The sequence below is a fragment of the Littorina saxatilis genome, linkage group LG10, assembly GCF_037325665.1.
Source record: "Littorina saxatilis isolate snail1 linkage group LG10, US_GU_Lsax_2.0, whole genome shotgun sequence".
In the NCBI taxonomy this organism is placed as follows: Eukaryota; Metazoa; Mollusca; class Gastropoda; order Littorinimorpha; family Littorinidae; genus Littorina; species Littorina saxatilis.
This window is the reverse complement of record NC_090254.1, coordinates 34,919,999-34,936,520: the sequence shown is the minus strand read 5'-3', so window position 1 is coordinate 34,936,520 and position 16,522 is coordinate 34,919,999. Positions and strand designations below refer to the sequence as shown.

General features: G+C 44.4%; 1 protein-coding gene across 1 annotated transcript in view; it reads left to right on the top strand.

Annotated features, from left to right (window-relative positions):
* LOC138977850 (arginine-glutamic acid dipeptide repeats protein-like) overlaps nt 1–16,522 on the top strand; it is a 195,617-nt gene that overhangs the window by 161,906 nt on the left and 17,189 nt on the right. The window contains exons 12-17 of the mRNA XM_070350457.1: nt 5,214–5,413; nt 5,845–6,003; nt 7,261–7,416; nt 9,732–11,350; nt 12,854–13,037; nt 14,668–14,848. Of these exons, the coding sequence (XP_070206558.1) occupies nt 5,214–5,413; nt 5,845–6,003; nt 7,261–7,416; nt 9,732–11,350; nt 12,854–13,037; nt 14,668–14,848 (2,499 nt within the window). The remainder of the gene's footprint in view (nt 1–5,213; nt 5,414–5,844; nt 6,004–7,260; nt 7,417–9,731; nt 11,351–12,853; nt 13,038–14,667; nt 14,849–16,522) is intronic.

Genomic DNA, 16,522 nt, shown 5'->3' with positions numbered 1-16,522 from the left:
CCCCCCTCTGCTTCTTTACCTCTGTAAACTTGTAGGGGTAGTTATTTTTCGATAATGACCCAGCAACCAAACAAATAACGACCCAGCAACAGCCTGAATCCTCGATAGTGCAATGGGTAGAGAGGTTGTTCTGTTTCGGTACTACTTTTTGCGACTGAAAAGTTCCGAACGCTCTAATGTACGAAGTATACATCTCTGGAGCAAACAATACAAACATACCGCATTTAAATTAACAACTACAGGCCTGAACACATGAATCTCCATATAAAATCCATGAGTTCGGTTGTTTTCTGAATCTAAATCAGACGTTCATCACAAGCAATTTCCCAAGGCAAGTAACTCATACTTTGTCTAGCGACAAGAGTAGTTCCCCTTCTTTTCACTCAGTTTCTTCGACAACAGACTGCAATCCGACGGTCAGTTTTCAACAATATTTCATTTAATAAACAGATCACACGCAACCAAATGCACACATCTCATCAATTTAAACAACATAAAGCGGTTTCATACACTATTTTCCCCAGAAAACTTAACTTCATACAGTTTTTAACGTTGGAACACGGGTGCAAAAGTTCGTCTGCTAGTCCCATTTGACGAAAGAACATTATCCTAACCGATACCAAAACATATACAGAACACACAATATCTGCCTTTGCCGCCACAGCAGAATACTGACCGATAGGCGGACTGCAAGTCTACTTTTGCACACCAATACCCTGTCTTCGCTAGGGCGCACGCGTCAGATACGGTTTGAAATTTAGCTGACTCAGGTATAGAATAGTCGTTCATTGCCCTACCTGTGGGTTTGCTAGCGTCATGGATCAACCTGATGCTGCCATCATCCTTGGGAATCGCAGCGATAGCGCTTACCACAGTTGGTTTTCTACTAGCTACAATGTAATAACCTTTTTCTATCTGATCTAATAGCTCTTTTTCCACAGCTTTATGGTGTTCGTTCGATGACCTATGGTTTGTTTGCTCTACGTCTAGTACGCCTGCCCTACTCTCTTCTGTTACACGGAAACCGTTTCTTATGCCATCTAATAAAAAGGTTTTGTCGTGATCGCCTTCTAGCACCTTGTGCCACATTTGAGATTTAGCATTAATGGAATCACTATTTCCGAGAAATTCGCACTTATTGGAATCTAGCTGAGGGAACGGGCTGTTGAAGGTGGGGCCTACCGTTTTGTCGGCAATTCGTTGCGCTGTGTCCTAGGCTGGGGAGGTGGTAGCTGTCACTTTGTGGTCCTTGCCGGGGTGGCCCATGCCGCAGGTGTCGCAGACGTGGAGGAATCTGCAGCGGGACCCATAGGGACAGTCGCCTTTGTTGGTATACAATAAGCACACTTCCTTCCCGTTGGGTCCCGCTGGTCGCCGGGAACCGCCGCTGGCCGTCGTAGCCTTGCCGCCCTTGTTGTCTTGGACGCCATGCTGGAGCCGGTCCCGCAGGATCACCGTGGACAGGTGGGGGTTGGGGGTTCCCCACTTGAATCCGCTGGACGACTGGCGCCTTCTGTACTCGTCGTCGTACAGAAGCACCGACTGCCACAAGTATCTGGCCCCCAGCTCGCCTATCATCTCTGTGTACCGGAGGTAGGCGGTCGAGTCAAACCCGGGCTTCTCAGCACTCAACTTCGCCATGATGCGTGCGTTTGCCACAATCCAGTGGCAGGGGGAGACTTTGTCAAGTTTTGGTCTCTGGTTGAGTTTTAGGATGACACCTCCCCCGAGTGTCACCTCTTCCTCGGCCGCCATCGACCCCGGCACAAAATCCAGAATGGAAAGATAGGAGGTCTCACCTGTTGGCTGCAGTGACAAGCCGCCTAACAGTCCCTGGAGTGGTTCCACGCTTTTTTCCTCAGTCACCCGCTGGGATAGTGGCCCTCCCCCGCTTCGCTTTTGCAGGGCCGCCACTGCTACTCTCAGCGCTACGTAGTGGCCACGCTTGAGACCCAGGCCCTCCAAATCCTGGGCAGTCGCATTTCTCAGCACATTGAGGGTGTTCAACTCCTCATCCTGGAGAACTTTAACCACCGTTAAAGGCAGATCTGTTGCCCACGCTCCAAATTCGAAGTCCATATTGCAGTAAGAAATAGTTGGCATATGCCCGCTGCGCCGCGCTGGTAAGGACTGACCACAATGTGTTGCTCTCCCGTTCTTATAGACCCCCGCTGATGCATCACACGTGCAAGCCCCCCGGCAACATGGACATTGCGGCTGGGCTATTCTCCTTGACTTTCACAAGTCCTCCTCTCCCCTCTCTTTCTAATTACGGGCCTAAGTGTTGATATCCTGCTTTACTACCCTCTCTTCCCTACCTGCCAACACTGATCCCTTTAGGCCTACCTCAAGTATCTAACATCCTCCTCCTCCACCCGCGGCTAATCTGTCTCGTTTAAATAGAGTTTATCTGACGCTGTCCGCTCTATCTAAACTCACACATAAACAGATCACACGCAACCAAATGCACATATCTCATCAATTTAAACAACATAAAGCGGTTTCATACACTATTTTCCCCAGAAAACTTAACTTCATACAGTTTTTAACGTTGGAACACGGGTGCAAAAGTTCGTCTGCTAGTCCCATTTGACGAAAGAACATTATCCTAACCGATACCAAAACATATACAGAACACACAATATCTGCCTTTGCCGCCACAGCAGAATAACAGCATATCTGTGTACTTGATTTTAGCCCAAAATAGGAAAACTGACAAGAAGTGTTAACAGAATGGAATGATTTGCACGGAACTATACACCCGCGCATTAATCGATCGCCTGCGCAGGTTGACTGGTTGAGAGAATAGGATTCGATCAAACTTTCGCAAAAAAACTCCTCTTTTCTTTGAATAACTGAAGAAAGGAGGAATAAAGAGGTTACACACCTCGTCTCAGTGATTATAAAAAATAATGGTCTCAGTTCGCGGTCATGAAAAAGCTCGCTAAAGCTCGCATTTTTCATGATCCGCTAACTTCAACCATTATTTTTGATAATCACTGAGACTCGGCGTGTAATCTCTATCTATTAACCTGTATGACTGCACAATGACTCAATAACTGTTCGGTTAAGCGAGTCGTAAAAGATACACAAAATAAAGAGAGAGAAGTCCAAATAAAGTGAAAAGGAATAAGAAAAGACGTTGTGATGTAAGTTTCTTGCAAATTAATATTTGAACAAGTCCTTTTGAAATGTAAACAGCCTTTCCTCAGTACTTGGGGTGTCATGCACTCTGCGTACCGTACAGACACAATCAATTTGATCTCGCCCGATTCTTTACTTCATGCAACATTCACAAACTTGCACAAGTTACCCTGTAAACCATTCTTTGAGTCCAGCAAGGCTGTATTTCCCTTCAAAGCGGAAGTTTTAACTGATTCATACGCCTGGCAGCCTTTTAAGCCTGTCTGATAAATTAGCAGGCTCGGAGGAGAGAGCTAAGCTGTGTAGTGCTTAAATTGTCAGCTTGGTGTTTTGTGTGAGAAATTCATGGCTCTAACTCCTTTCTCAGACTAGCAGGAGGGAGTGATCATGAAAAATGCAGGGTTTATTTTCTTGCCTGTCGGCCAGGCTGAGCTTGTTTCTCTGTTCATCAAGTTGTGATGGTGTTCCTCTTGCTTTCACTCTCAGCTGCACGCATCTGTTTAAAGGATCATTGGAGGCTTTTTTTTTCTCTCCTCCACTGTGGGCGTGTGAGTGAGTGAGCTGGTTTAGTGTTGGAGGTTTTGTGTTGGTTGTGCGAGGTCATTTCAGTATTGTTATTCTTTATATCCTGTCCTTAATTAGGGTTTTGTGTTGGTTGTGCGAGGTCATTTCAGTATTGTTATTCTTTATATCCTGTCCTTAATTAGGGTTTTGTGTTGGTTGTGCGAGGTCATTTCAGTATTGTTATTCTTTATATCCTGTCCTTAATTAGGGTTTTGTGTTGGTTGTGCGAGGTCATTTCAGTATTGTTACTCTTTATATCCTGTCCTTAATTAGGATTTTGTGTTGGTTGTGCGAGGTCATTTCAGTATTGTTATTCTTTATATCCTGTCCTTAATTAGGGTTTTGTGTTGGTTGTGCGAGGTCATTTCAGTATTGTTATTCTTTATATCCTGTCCTTAATTAGGGTTTTGTGTTGGTTGTGCGAGGTCATTTCAGTATTGTTATTCTTTATATCCTGTCCTTAATTAGGGTTTTGTGTTGGTTGTGCGAGGTCATTTCAGTATTGTTATTCTTTATATCCTGTCCTTAATTAGGGTTTTGTGTTGGTTGTGCGAGGTCATTTCAGTATTGTTATTCTTTATATCCTGTCCTTAATTAGGGTTTTGTGTTGGTTGTGCGAGGTCATTTCAGTATTGTTATTCTTTATATCCTGTCCTTAATTAGGGTTTTGTTGTGCTAACCACCCCTGTTTTGTATCTTACAATATTTGTTTGTTTATTTAATGCAGGTAGACTTAGAGTACTTGCTAATGCCTTATCTTCCTTCGTACGTACAGGCAGACAAAAGACCAAATTCGTACAGTAAAGATCCTGTAATCAATGTCAGAGTTTGGTGGGTTATAGAAACACAACACTCAGCACCCAGACCCTGTCAAAATCTTGAAAACATTCAAAGCTGTTTCTAACAGTACTTCTTCCACAGACCGTTCTCCTTGACTCACAGTCATAACTCTCTGTCACTCCTGTAAAGGCCTTCCTTTATTGAGCCTGAAGTAGATTTTGCTAGAGCTTAGAAAAGTCTTTTTACCAAAAATTCAGCACCAAAGCTTCGTGCAGCTAGCTTTGTGAAGTCGACTTCGCCCCATTAATATCAGGCATAAACATCCACTCACACAATGGTTATGTCTGAACCTGGGAACCCATACGATTTTGCCGTATTTTGTGCGCACGATTGTCTAGAATATGATCAGTACAGTCAGTTAACAAAAATACGACGAGAACAATTCCTTGACTACTTTTCTTCACAAGCGCATCCCGAAGCCGATCCAGAATTTTGTCACATGATTACTTTTTTATTCAGTAAACATTGAAAGAAACATTTGTTTTAAATGTATCAATTAATGGTGCGACGGATGCGTGTGAAGCATGTTTGAAGCTTGGATGTTGAAATGATGTGGGGAGTACGCTCATTTTTCTGAAAATACACCAAGATTGTTTGAAAAATATTCCCAAGTGTAAAACAGGGGTTCCCAGGTCTGACCGTCACCTGACATTTGTGTGTTTCAGTATCCAAAGACTGGCACCATGCAGGGAAGGAGCGCAGCCTGCTGTGCACGGAATGCCGCCTCTTCTTCAAGAAGTACGGGGACGAGCGGCCGCTAGAACGCGACAAGGACGCCTCCTCCTTCTTCTTCAAGCCCGTCAAGGAGGAGGACCAGACCATCAACGGAAAACACAATATGCGCACACGACGTGGCAACTCTGCTGTGAGTTTTTGGTTTTGTAAACATTGGATGTATATGATTACTTGAGTGTTAGATTAAAAAAAACAAGAAAGGTATGTTAAAGGAACGTTTAATTGTTGCAATAAAAACCATTACGTTCACTGATCTTCTTGAATGTACGCTATTTGGATAGAACAATCCCCGAAAGAGATGTATGGCTGCCTAAATAGCGGGGTAAAAACGGTCATACACGTAAAAACCCACTCTTGCAAGAAACACGAGTGAACGTGGGAGTTTCAGTCCATGAACGCAGAAGAAGAATAGAGCAAGAACACTAGTTATGTTTTTGTACAGACACAATCTGCAGGTTCTTTGTTGAAAATACTTGGAAGGTGGGATAGGAGTGAGCCCATTGCTATTTAGTTTGCAAAAGCGAGATCAGTAAGATAAATGGCCATCATTTTGTCACCCAGGGTGAAGTGAAAGGCAAGAAGAGTGATCGAAACAGCACCAGCAGTCCCGACATTGAAAACACAGGCAACAAAGGGGGACATAACTCTCCCAGTGTGGCTAGCTCCGGCAGCTGCTCCAGCAACGAGAAAGACTCCGTCAAGGACCGGAACAGTACTCCGGTTAGTGGACAGTCGTTGAACATTTATGATGCAGGGATGGCCAAATCGTCCGCCGCGTCGCTAGGGGCAAGTAAAAAATCCGCCGGGCTAGTAGAAACACCCTGGCAACTCGCCCGGCTGGCCAATGAAAATTCCGGTCAAATGCGACTGAACTGATGAACTGTGGGATGTACCGGGCCATCTTGAAGTTACTCGCCCGGCTGGCGAATTAAAATTTTGAGATTTGGCCACCCCTGCTGATGTTTTGTGCGGTTGTCTTGAAAGAGAAAACTGCACATCCCTCAAGTGACTGCATGCTCAGCTTTGCTGAAATTGTGTACCATTGTCTTTGGGAGCGTTGGTATGCCAGTCAGTGCGCTGTCACTTGAGACAAGCCACGTTTTGAATCCTTATCCCCCGAAAGAGGCTTATGGCTGCCTAAATGGCGGGGAAAAAACGGTCATTATGACACGTAAAAACCCACTCGTGCAAAAAACACAAGTGTACATGGGAGTTTCAGCCCATGAACCCAGAAGATGAAGGAGATTCCTTATGAAAAGAATGGAACTAAGGGTGTTCAATTCTGGACAGTAGAATCTGAACAGAAAATTGACAAACAGAAAAGCTTGCAGGAGATGAAGCCTGCTGGATTAAGGAGATTTTCATAAATCAAAGCTTGCAGTGATTCTGTCTGTTGTTGCATGTTGCAAGGATCTGGGTATTTCATGCTTATGCACATCTGTGGTAAATCAGCAGGAAAAGAAAAGTTAAGGAAACTGTGGAAAACACAATATCTGTGAGTTTTTGTTTTTTATGTGATTCAAACCCACCTCTGTAGGAAGCAATTTGAAAGTTGTGCTATCCACAGAACAAAACGGACACTGTAGAAAACACTAAACCGTTTTTTTTGTTTTTGTTAGAATTGTTGAACATATGTGACCCTCCACCACGGAATGAGTCGCATGTCACCTTTGCATGATTTTCATATTTTTTCATTTTCTTAAAGAGTTTTTTACGCTCTATCCAGTGGGAAAAACCGTTTTAGAAAAGAGCGAAAACTTTTCGAGTTATACGCCTGTGACTAAGGTGACCCTCACACTGTTACCAGACACCCCCAGGACTTATATTATGCCTAGCGCAGAACCGCGCTAGGTGACAAGCGACTCATTCTGTGGTGGAGGGTCACATTTGTGAGCTTTTGTTTGTTACGTTATGTGATTCAAACCCACCCCTGTAGGTGATGTGACACCAATGTGAAAGTTGTTGTTTTGTCCACAGAACAAAGCAGACAGCAAGAACAGAAAGCGGCGGGGAGGAGACCTGGAGGGAAAGATCAAGAAGAATCGCTCCGACTCAGAATCCATGCTTGACAGCAGTGAGGCCTCAGGCAACGAGGACTTGGGCAACGAGGCCGACTCTGATGATAATAATCAGGTACTTTGCGGGCAGATTCTTAACCTTTTCTTTATCTCTGCCAGTGATTATTTTTTCTTGATGTAAGTGTTCTGGAGGTGAAAAATTAAACGCATTATTGTTGATAAAATGGAATATCTGAATCATGTTTACGCAAGGATGGTTTTTTTTTCTGTGAAACAGCTCAAATACTTTCATAGATAATTAAAATGACTGCCTTTTTTTATTACATTTAGTCAAGTTTTGACTAAATGTTTTAACATAGAGGGGGGAATCGAGACGAGGGTCGTGGTGTATGTGTGTGTGTGTGTCTGTCTGTCTGTCTGTGTGTGTAGAGCGATTCAGACCAAACTACTGGACCGATCTTTATGAAATTTGACATGAAAGTTCCTGGGTATGAAATCCCCGAACGTTTTTTTCATTTTTTTGATAAATGTCTTTGATGACGTCATATCCGGCTTTTCGTGAAAGTTGAGGCGGCACTGTCACGCCCTCATTTTTCAACCAAATTGGTTGAAATTATGGTCAAGTAATCTTCGACGAAGCCCGGACTTCGGTATTGCATTTCAGCTTGGTGGCTTAAAAATTAATTAATGACTTTGGTCATTAAAAATCTGAAAATTGTAAAAAAAATAAAAATTTATAAAACGATCCAAATTTACGTTCATCTTATTCTCCATCATTTTCTGATTCCAAAAACATATAAATATGTTATATTTGAATTAAAAACAAGCTCTGAAAATTAAATATATAAAAATTATTATCAAAATTAAATTGTCGAAATCAATTTAAAAACACTTACATCTTATTCCTTGTCGGTTCCTGATTCCAAAAACATATACATATGATATGTTTGGATTAAAAACACGCTCAGAAAGTTAAAACAAAGAGAGGTACAGAAAAGCGTGCTATCCTTCTTAGCGCAACTACTACCCCGCTCTTCTTGTCAATTTCACTGCCTTTGCCATGAGCGGTGGACTGACGATGCTACGAGTATACGGTCTTGCTGAAAAATGGCATTGCGTTCAGTTTCATTCTGTGAGTTCGACAGCTACTTGACTAAATGTTGTATTTTCGCCTTACGCGACTTGTTTTTTACATTTAGTCAAGTTTTGACTAAATGTTTTAACATAGAGGGTCGTGGTGTCTGTGCGTGCGTGTGTGTAGAGCGATTCAGAGTAAACTACTGGACCGATCTTTATGAAATTTTACATGAGAGTTCCTGGGTATGATATCCCCGGACGTTTTTTTCATTTTTTGGATAAACGTCTTTGATGACGTCATATCCGGCATTTTGTCAAAGTTGAGGCGGCACTGTCACACCCTCATTTTTCAATCAAATTGATTGAAATTTTGGCCAAGCAATCTTCGACGAAGGCCGGACTTTGGTATTGCATTTCAGCTTGGAGGCTTAAAAATTAATTGATGACTTTGGTCATTAAAAATCTGAAAATTGTAATTAAAATTATTTTGTTATAAAACGATCCAAAATTACATTTATCGTATTCTTCATCATTTTCTGATTCCAAAAACATATAAGTATGTTATATTTGGATTAAAAACAAGCTCTGAAAATATAAAAATATAAAAACTATGATTAAAATTTAATTTCCGAAATCGATTTAAAAACATTTCATCTTAATCCTTGTCCGTTCCTGATTCCAAAAACATATATAGATATGATATGTTTGGATTAAAAACACGTTCAGACAGTTAAAAAGAATAGAGATTTAGAAAAGCGTGCTATCCTCCTCAGCGCAACTGCTACCGCGCTTTTCTGGATTGTTAATATCACTGCCTTTGCCATGAGCGGCGGACAGGTCTTGCGGAAAAAATGCAATGCGTTCAGTTTCATTCTGTGAGTTCGACTGAGCTTGACTAAATGTATTTTCGCCTTACGCGACTTGTTTAGTGTCCTATCATCATGGCTGCATTAGGAAATACTTTGTTTTTAAATTCACTAACTGATTTTGTTAAAAATAGAGAAGAGCATTTGAAAGATGCAAAGTAAGCATTTCTAAAAAATTTGACTGAAATCTGTAACTTGATACAGAGGAACCCCCATTTTAAGACTTCCAAGAGTCTGAGAAAATCAGGTCTTAAAAAGAAGGAAGTTTTAAATTAGAGGTAAATTTACAGAGGTTATCAACAAGAAAAGGAGGGAGCCTTAAATTAGAGGTACATTTTGCAGAGGTTATGAACCAAAAAACTGAGAAAACATTGTGAATTTTGGAACGTTGGCAAGGGAGGGAGGGAGTCTTAATGGGAGGGTCTTAATGGGGGGTTGCACTGTATGACTTGAAGCCTTGTGTTTGATGGAGCGCTGTGCGTTGCAGGATGACCTGAGTGCCAGCTCCCAGCCCTCCACCCCCAGCTCTCTGGACACCGAGTTCAAGAACGCCAAGGACTACATCAAGCCGGAGCCGCTCACCCAGTCACCCCTCGCCGGCCTCCCCCACCCCCAGCCCCGCCCAACCACTGCCTCCGCTACCACTGCAGCCACCGCCTCCATCACCACCACCACCACCACCACCAGCTCGTGTGGTACCGCTCCTGTTGTGTCCGCTTCGCAGGACTCGCACCTCACCCCTCTTGGGTTCGGCTTGGCGGGACGCTATCCGCCGGGTCTCGGCAACCCTGGTTTGCCTGTGGGAGCCACGTTTGGGGATTTGAAGCCTCCTATAGGCTTGTACCCCCACCCCCATCCCCATCAACGCCCCTTGGTGGGGAGTCTGTCATCGCTACCTCCCAGGATTCTTTCGGAGGGTTCTGCAGTGCCGCTGTCAGCGTCAGAGGCGGGAGGGTTGCCTCAGGGGGTGCCTGGAGTGTTGACTCCCGTGGGGTTGTCGGTGTCTTCGCTTGTGTCCTCTCAGCCCCCCAACACTCACTCCACATCATCTCTGTCATCGTCTCTATCATCGTCGTTGTCTTCATCTTCATTGCTATCTACAGCAGCAGCAGCTACCACGTTGGGATCCTCGTCGACCATGACGTCGATGTCGTCCACGGGAGTCACTCTCATGAGCTCGGGTTCAGGGGCAGGGAGTGGGGAGGGGGAGAGAGAGAAGAAGTACACCCCTCCTCAAACAGTGTGTCCACCCCAGCCTATACCCGGAATGGGCGGCTCCTTGTTCACCCCTTACGGACCCTCGTACTTTCCGTACTCCCATCTGGGTCCCAGACTGGCAGGGCCCCCTCCACCTCCCCCGCCCAGTCTGGTTCCCATCAAGAAAGAACCGGGCGAACCGGGTAGAGGAGAAGGAGGTGAACCGTCGTCTAAAGACTCGCACAGTGAATCTCACACCCTACATCGTCCGCTTCCACAATCGTTATCATCTTCATCATCGTCAGCAGCAGCATCATCAACCTCACAATCCGAACAGAAGCTGCCCCCTCCTTCCCACATGCCTGTCCCCCCTCCACTCACCAGCATAGACTCTTCCGTAGCAGGGGGGCTGGTGGAGCGAGGTGGGCTCGTCGGGCCGGACAGCCTGAGAGACAATTCGCGGGAAACCATTCTGCGCGAGTCCAGGGAAATCCCGCTCTTGGGCGGCAGCGGTGGGCCCGGTGGTAGCGGTGTTCCGACGGACCCCCCTCATCCCCGCTCCCTCTTCCCTCCACCCCTCACCTCCCTTCCCCCTTCAGCCACGGTGACGTCGTCATCCCTACCCCCATCTCTGACCAGCAACATGCCGCACCACCCACCCTTCGGTCCAGGGGACAGGCCTGGACCTGGTCCCTTGCGACTGGACGGACATCCTTTTTCCTCCGAGTCTGGTCGCCAGGACTCTGGTATCGGTGTCCCTCCCTCGCTGCGGCCGGGGATTAAGGTGGAGGATGGGGGGATAGTGGAGGAACTGATTGAGGATTCGGACTCTGACCGTGAAGGTTCCATAACGCCCGGCCCCAACCCTCTGCCCTGTAACAAGGAGGTGCTGCGATCTGCTTCAGCAATGTGGGTGTAACTTGGCTTGTGTTTTGGGGCTTGTGTGTTTGTGTGTGTGCATGCACATGTGTGAGTGTGTGTGTACATGATTGTGTTTATGCAAATCATGTGTGCATCACCAACATTTGTGTGTGTGTGTGCATGCCTGTGTGTGTTGTTTTGTATGTGTGTGTGTGTTTCGTATACCGTACTTTCCGGGTCATAAGGCGCGACTTTTTTCCTCGAGTTCGACCCCTGCGTCTTGTATAACCCGCCTAATCGGTGTATGAAATACGAAAAAAATCAAAGAGACCGCTTGAGTACCAGTCAAACAACTTGTGATAATGCATGTTTCAGCTACTAGGTACTGCCCTGCCTTTGATCTGGCCGCACACACAGATTTCCACTCTGTTAAACTGGTCACTGACCGGTCACTGACCCCGATGCAGGAAGTGTTTCCTCTCTCAGATATGACAGGGGAACCACCTCTCATGGCAAAAACTGGGTCATTGACCCCTGGGAAGAAGGTCGTGTCTTTTAACAAGGCCACCCAGCTATCACAATGCCTTTGATCTGGCCCACACACAGAGCACACAGGAAGTGTTTCCTCTCTCAGATATGACAGGGGAACCACCTCTCATGGCAAAAACTGGGTCATTTTGGTGCGCCCTATCGGCCCCCTGCGTCCAATGGGTGACTGGATTACAATTTTTTTTAAAAAGAAGGGGGTGCGTCTTAGATAAGAAGCGCCTTGTCACCCGGAAAGTACGGTATATGTGCATGCTGGTGTGTGTGTGCATGTATGCGTGTGTGTGTATGTGTGTTTGTGTTGGGGTTCGTGAGGCCTAGGACAGGAGGAAAGCATAAAACTAGTAAGCTTCCTTATGTATGACCTTTAAAGTGACAATGCATTTCCAGGTTTATGCTGCATTTAAAAACAAATATGAGAGGACAGAAAGAAAGTTTGACAGGTTTTTCTCTCGGTATAACAGTGTCAGAAGCTTGGAAAGAATGCATTCAATTTTACAAAACCATTCCAAAACACTGACATTGTTTTGTTGATTCAAATTTGAATGCATTCTTTCTAAGCTTCCGACACTGTTATACCTAAAAAGACAATTCTGTCAAACTTTCTAATTTCATCTCTCTTCTCGTATTTGAAGAGAAAGCCGTGGTACATACCAGAGATGTCTATTGGGATGATGGTGTCTGTGTTGAGGCTGATGTTGAATACTGATGGAGAAAATTAAATTGAAAGTCTCATGAAAACAACATCAAAAACAGTGTAGTGTTAGTAAAGGAAGAATAGGAAGCCAAAATAAGGATGAGAGGGAGAGAGAGTGAGCCTGGTTGCGTTCTGCTGTGTGTATTTATTTACATGTGTGTCTCTGTGTATTTAGCGCGTCATTAAGCATGTGTCTGTCTGTCTATCAGTCTGTGCAACCAGACCATAGGCCTCAAAAACAACATGGCAGCGTAAGAAAAGAAGGGAGACAACCCACTCATCACTCCTATAATTCTTGTTCTGTGCAGATTTATGAAGGTGCTTGACCGGGGGGATCGTAACTGCTGTTCTCGGTGTGACCTGGTGTTCAAACCCATGCCCAACTCGGCCCTGGCCAAGAGGCGAGAAGAGCGGGCCAGAAAACCTTCATCATCAGCCACATCATCATCATCGTCATCACATCAGTCATCTAGAGACGATAAACCAAGAGAGGTGAGCAAGATGGGGCCCTCAGAGCATGCTACGTTTTAAGATCAATTTCTAGGCTGCTACGCCAAGCTAAAGATTGCTACGCTTAAGCAAATAATCACAAGCATGCAACAGTTGCCTATTTTTTTGTGAGTCCTGGTACTCTTTTTTTGTTTCCCACTCAGTGTAGCGGTCACAAAATGGGTCATAAAACATTGTCTATACTGAAAAGTAGCACTGCAGAATACTCTCTAATGGGCATTTTATGTTCCTTCATTCTAAATTGCTACACTTGAGGCTTCACAAGGTTGGCAGGTCTTCCCGCCGCGGGTTAGGGGGAAGAATTTACCCGATGCTCCCCAGCATGTCGTAAGAGGCGACTAACGGATTCTGTTTCTCCTTTTACCCTTGTTAAGTGTTTCTTGTATAGAATATAGTCAATGTTTGTAAAGATTTTAGTCAAGCCGTATGTAAGAAATGTTAAGTCCTTTGTACTGGAAACTTGCATTCTCCCAGTAAGGTCATATGTTGTACTACGTTGCAAGCCCCTGGAGCAATTTTTTGATTAGTGCTTTTGTGAACAAGAAACATTTGACAAGTGGCTTTATCCCATCTCCCCCCTTTCCCTGTCGCGATATAACCTTGAATGGTTGAAAACGACGTTAAACACCAAAGAAAGAAAGAAAGCAAGAAAGTTGGCAGGTCTGGGCCCTATATTTGATTGTCAGGCTGATCTGAGTTAACCGATGCCTTTCTCTGATCCCAAGTACCAATTCAGATAACAGAGGGATGTGTGTGACAGACCTGTTTACCCTTACGATTTTGGCGTAATTTATTACGATTTTCTGCAAAAAATACGCCATTCCGCTATCCGTGTCAAGACTACGATTTTCATAAATAAAAAAAATCTTAAAAAAAAACCTTCTTTTTTTTTTTTTTTAAATTCACATGTTTGGCATTGTTTTTTTCAATGGCAAAATGGGGTGAAAAAGCACAGGACTGACCAGAGATCATGTCTGTCTGATGAGACGCTGGAGAGCCTTATTCTAGTGGTGAAGTCTCGCCCTCACTCATTCGGCAAGCGCAAGTACAGTAGAGAAGCGCTTGACACACTGAAAAAGGCCTACTACGAGCAAAAGAAAAGAATCAGTGATGCATGTGCTTTTGATGTGATCTTCTTTGAAATTATGATGACTAGAAAAACTGACTGATGTGTTTTGTTTGTGAATGATGGATATATTATGTGCATGATTGCGTTTCGCAGACACAGTTGTCATGTGCGTTGTAATTGGCGACGAATGTGGATGATTACTATTTTTGTGCCAGGATTACTATTTTTGGGGCTGAGCATTACTCCAAAACACTTATGGGGGTAAACAGGTCTGGTGTGAATGTTTTAACCATTTATGACAAGTTGAGTTTCATGTGTTAGATGTTGCAGATTTTTGAGGGATATAGGTGTAAATTGAGGTGAGGTATATAAGTGTAAAATACAATTTTGAATTGTTGAAATCTGTACACACTGCAGGCTCTGTGATCGGTAGTAATTTGTACTTGCATTGATTTAAATGTTGTACTTACTGATTTATGGAAGTGCTGAAAGCACAACAGTAGTATCTCTTTTTCATGAAAATCTTGTTCCGTACCATGACAGAGACGGGTAGAGACACCGCCCAAATCAGTATCTGTGGAGTCCCAAGGTCCCAGCAGTTCCATCTCATCCCAGCATGGGTTGTACGCCGAGCGACACACGCCCCGCCCCTACCAGGATAGCCCTGCTCTCAGGCAGCTGTCGGAGTTTGCCCGACCACACGCTATGGGTACGTTCACCATGGGTACGTTGCATGCATGTGGAGGCGTGAAAGCGTGGAGGGAGGGTTTGACTAAAGATACTGGGAGAGGGTAAAGGGGAGAAAAGGAAAGAAGAAGCAGTACCGTAGTTTTCAAGTTCAGTGCTGATTCTATCGTTTTTTGAAAAATGTGTAAAGCAGTTCTTAGTGTATGATGTCATTGCTAGGTTTAGTTATTTGACCTTGACCCTGAAGGTCAAGGTCATGTCAAGGTCAAGCATGTGAGTCGTATGGGCTTTGCCCTTCTTGTTTGCCATGTTGTAATCTTAAGACGGGCGCAGTGGCGTGGTGGTAAGACGTCGGCCTCCTAATCGGGAGGTCGTGAGTTCGAATCCCGGTCGCTGCCGCCTGGTGGGTTAAGAGTGGAGATTTTTCCGATCTCCCAGGTCAACTTATGTGCAGACCTGCTTGTGACTTAACCCCCTTCGTGTGTACACGCAAGCACAAGACCAAGTGCGCACGGAAAAGATCCTGTAATCCATGTCGGAGTTCGGTGGGTTATGGAAACACGAAAATACCCAGCATGCCTACTCAACGAAAGCGGAGTGAAGCTGACTGTGCTCTCAGAGTATAGTGTGGGGAACCCATATGGGCAAACGAGCTCACACGTAACCAGAAAAATTCTGGAACGCTGAAGAAGAAGAAGAAGTAATCTTAAATTTATGTGTAATTGGCTCACGTAAGTGTAGCCTATGCGATCGTAACTTTGTCTGTCTGTGCGTGCGTATGTGCGTATGTGCGTATGTGCGTGCGTGCGTGCGTGCGTGTGTATGTCTGTGATAGAAACTTTAACATTTCCGAGTCTATGGATTACGTCAGTCTCGGTCAAAAGTGTTCGACGTGTGTGATAGAAACTATTTGAAGACGTCACATTATGACGTAAGAGGGTTAGACGTCACGCAAAGGAATTACTGAAAGTCTCGGTCATTGTTATTGTGAGCGGGCCGAGACTACTTGGCAGATCCAGGGTCTCGCTTTCTTGCACAGTTTCACCTATGCTTACTGTGTGTGTGTGTGTGTGTGTGTGTGTGTGTGTGTGTGTGTGTGTGTGTGTGTATGTGTGACGGAGTGATTGAGTTTGTGTTACTGTTTGTCGATTTCTTACGTGAGCCTTGAAGGCTTCGCCTCTTGTTTTTTTTATAATTTTGTTTTTCAAGAGTTCATCATGTGCATGACTTTGAATTTGTTTACTGATTCATTGATATTTTGTAAAGCACTTTGAGCTATGGCAGGATTTGCACCATATGAATACCCTTATTATTATTTTTATTGTTTAGAATTTGTACAATGTGTTCATAAGCTTTTTGCTTGTTATGGTTCTAAATGTTGTTCTTGTGAAACGATTGTATATGACTAAATGTGAGTAAAACATGTTTTAACTAATACAGAGAACTTGAAAAAAATGGCATTTTTGCTTTTATCTTGCTGCATGGGTGCAACTCTGCCGGCTACACGCCGGCAGCCGGTTTTTGGTTTCATCGGCTGCCGATGTTTTTGTTCCAGGAGAGGGTTTTTTTTGCATTTTAAATACGAAAAAAGCTTGGACCCCAACTTTTGCCGTTTTTTGGAATTTTCCAGGTTGCACCCATGTTGCTGGAAGTGCACATTTATTAGTGAAGCACCACCACAGTGGATAGTCTTTGGTCAGTATGAGTGCTC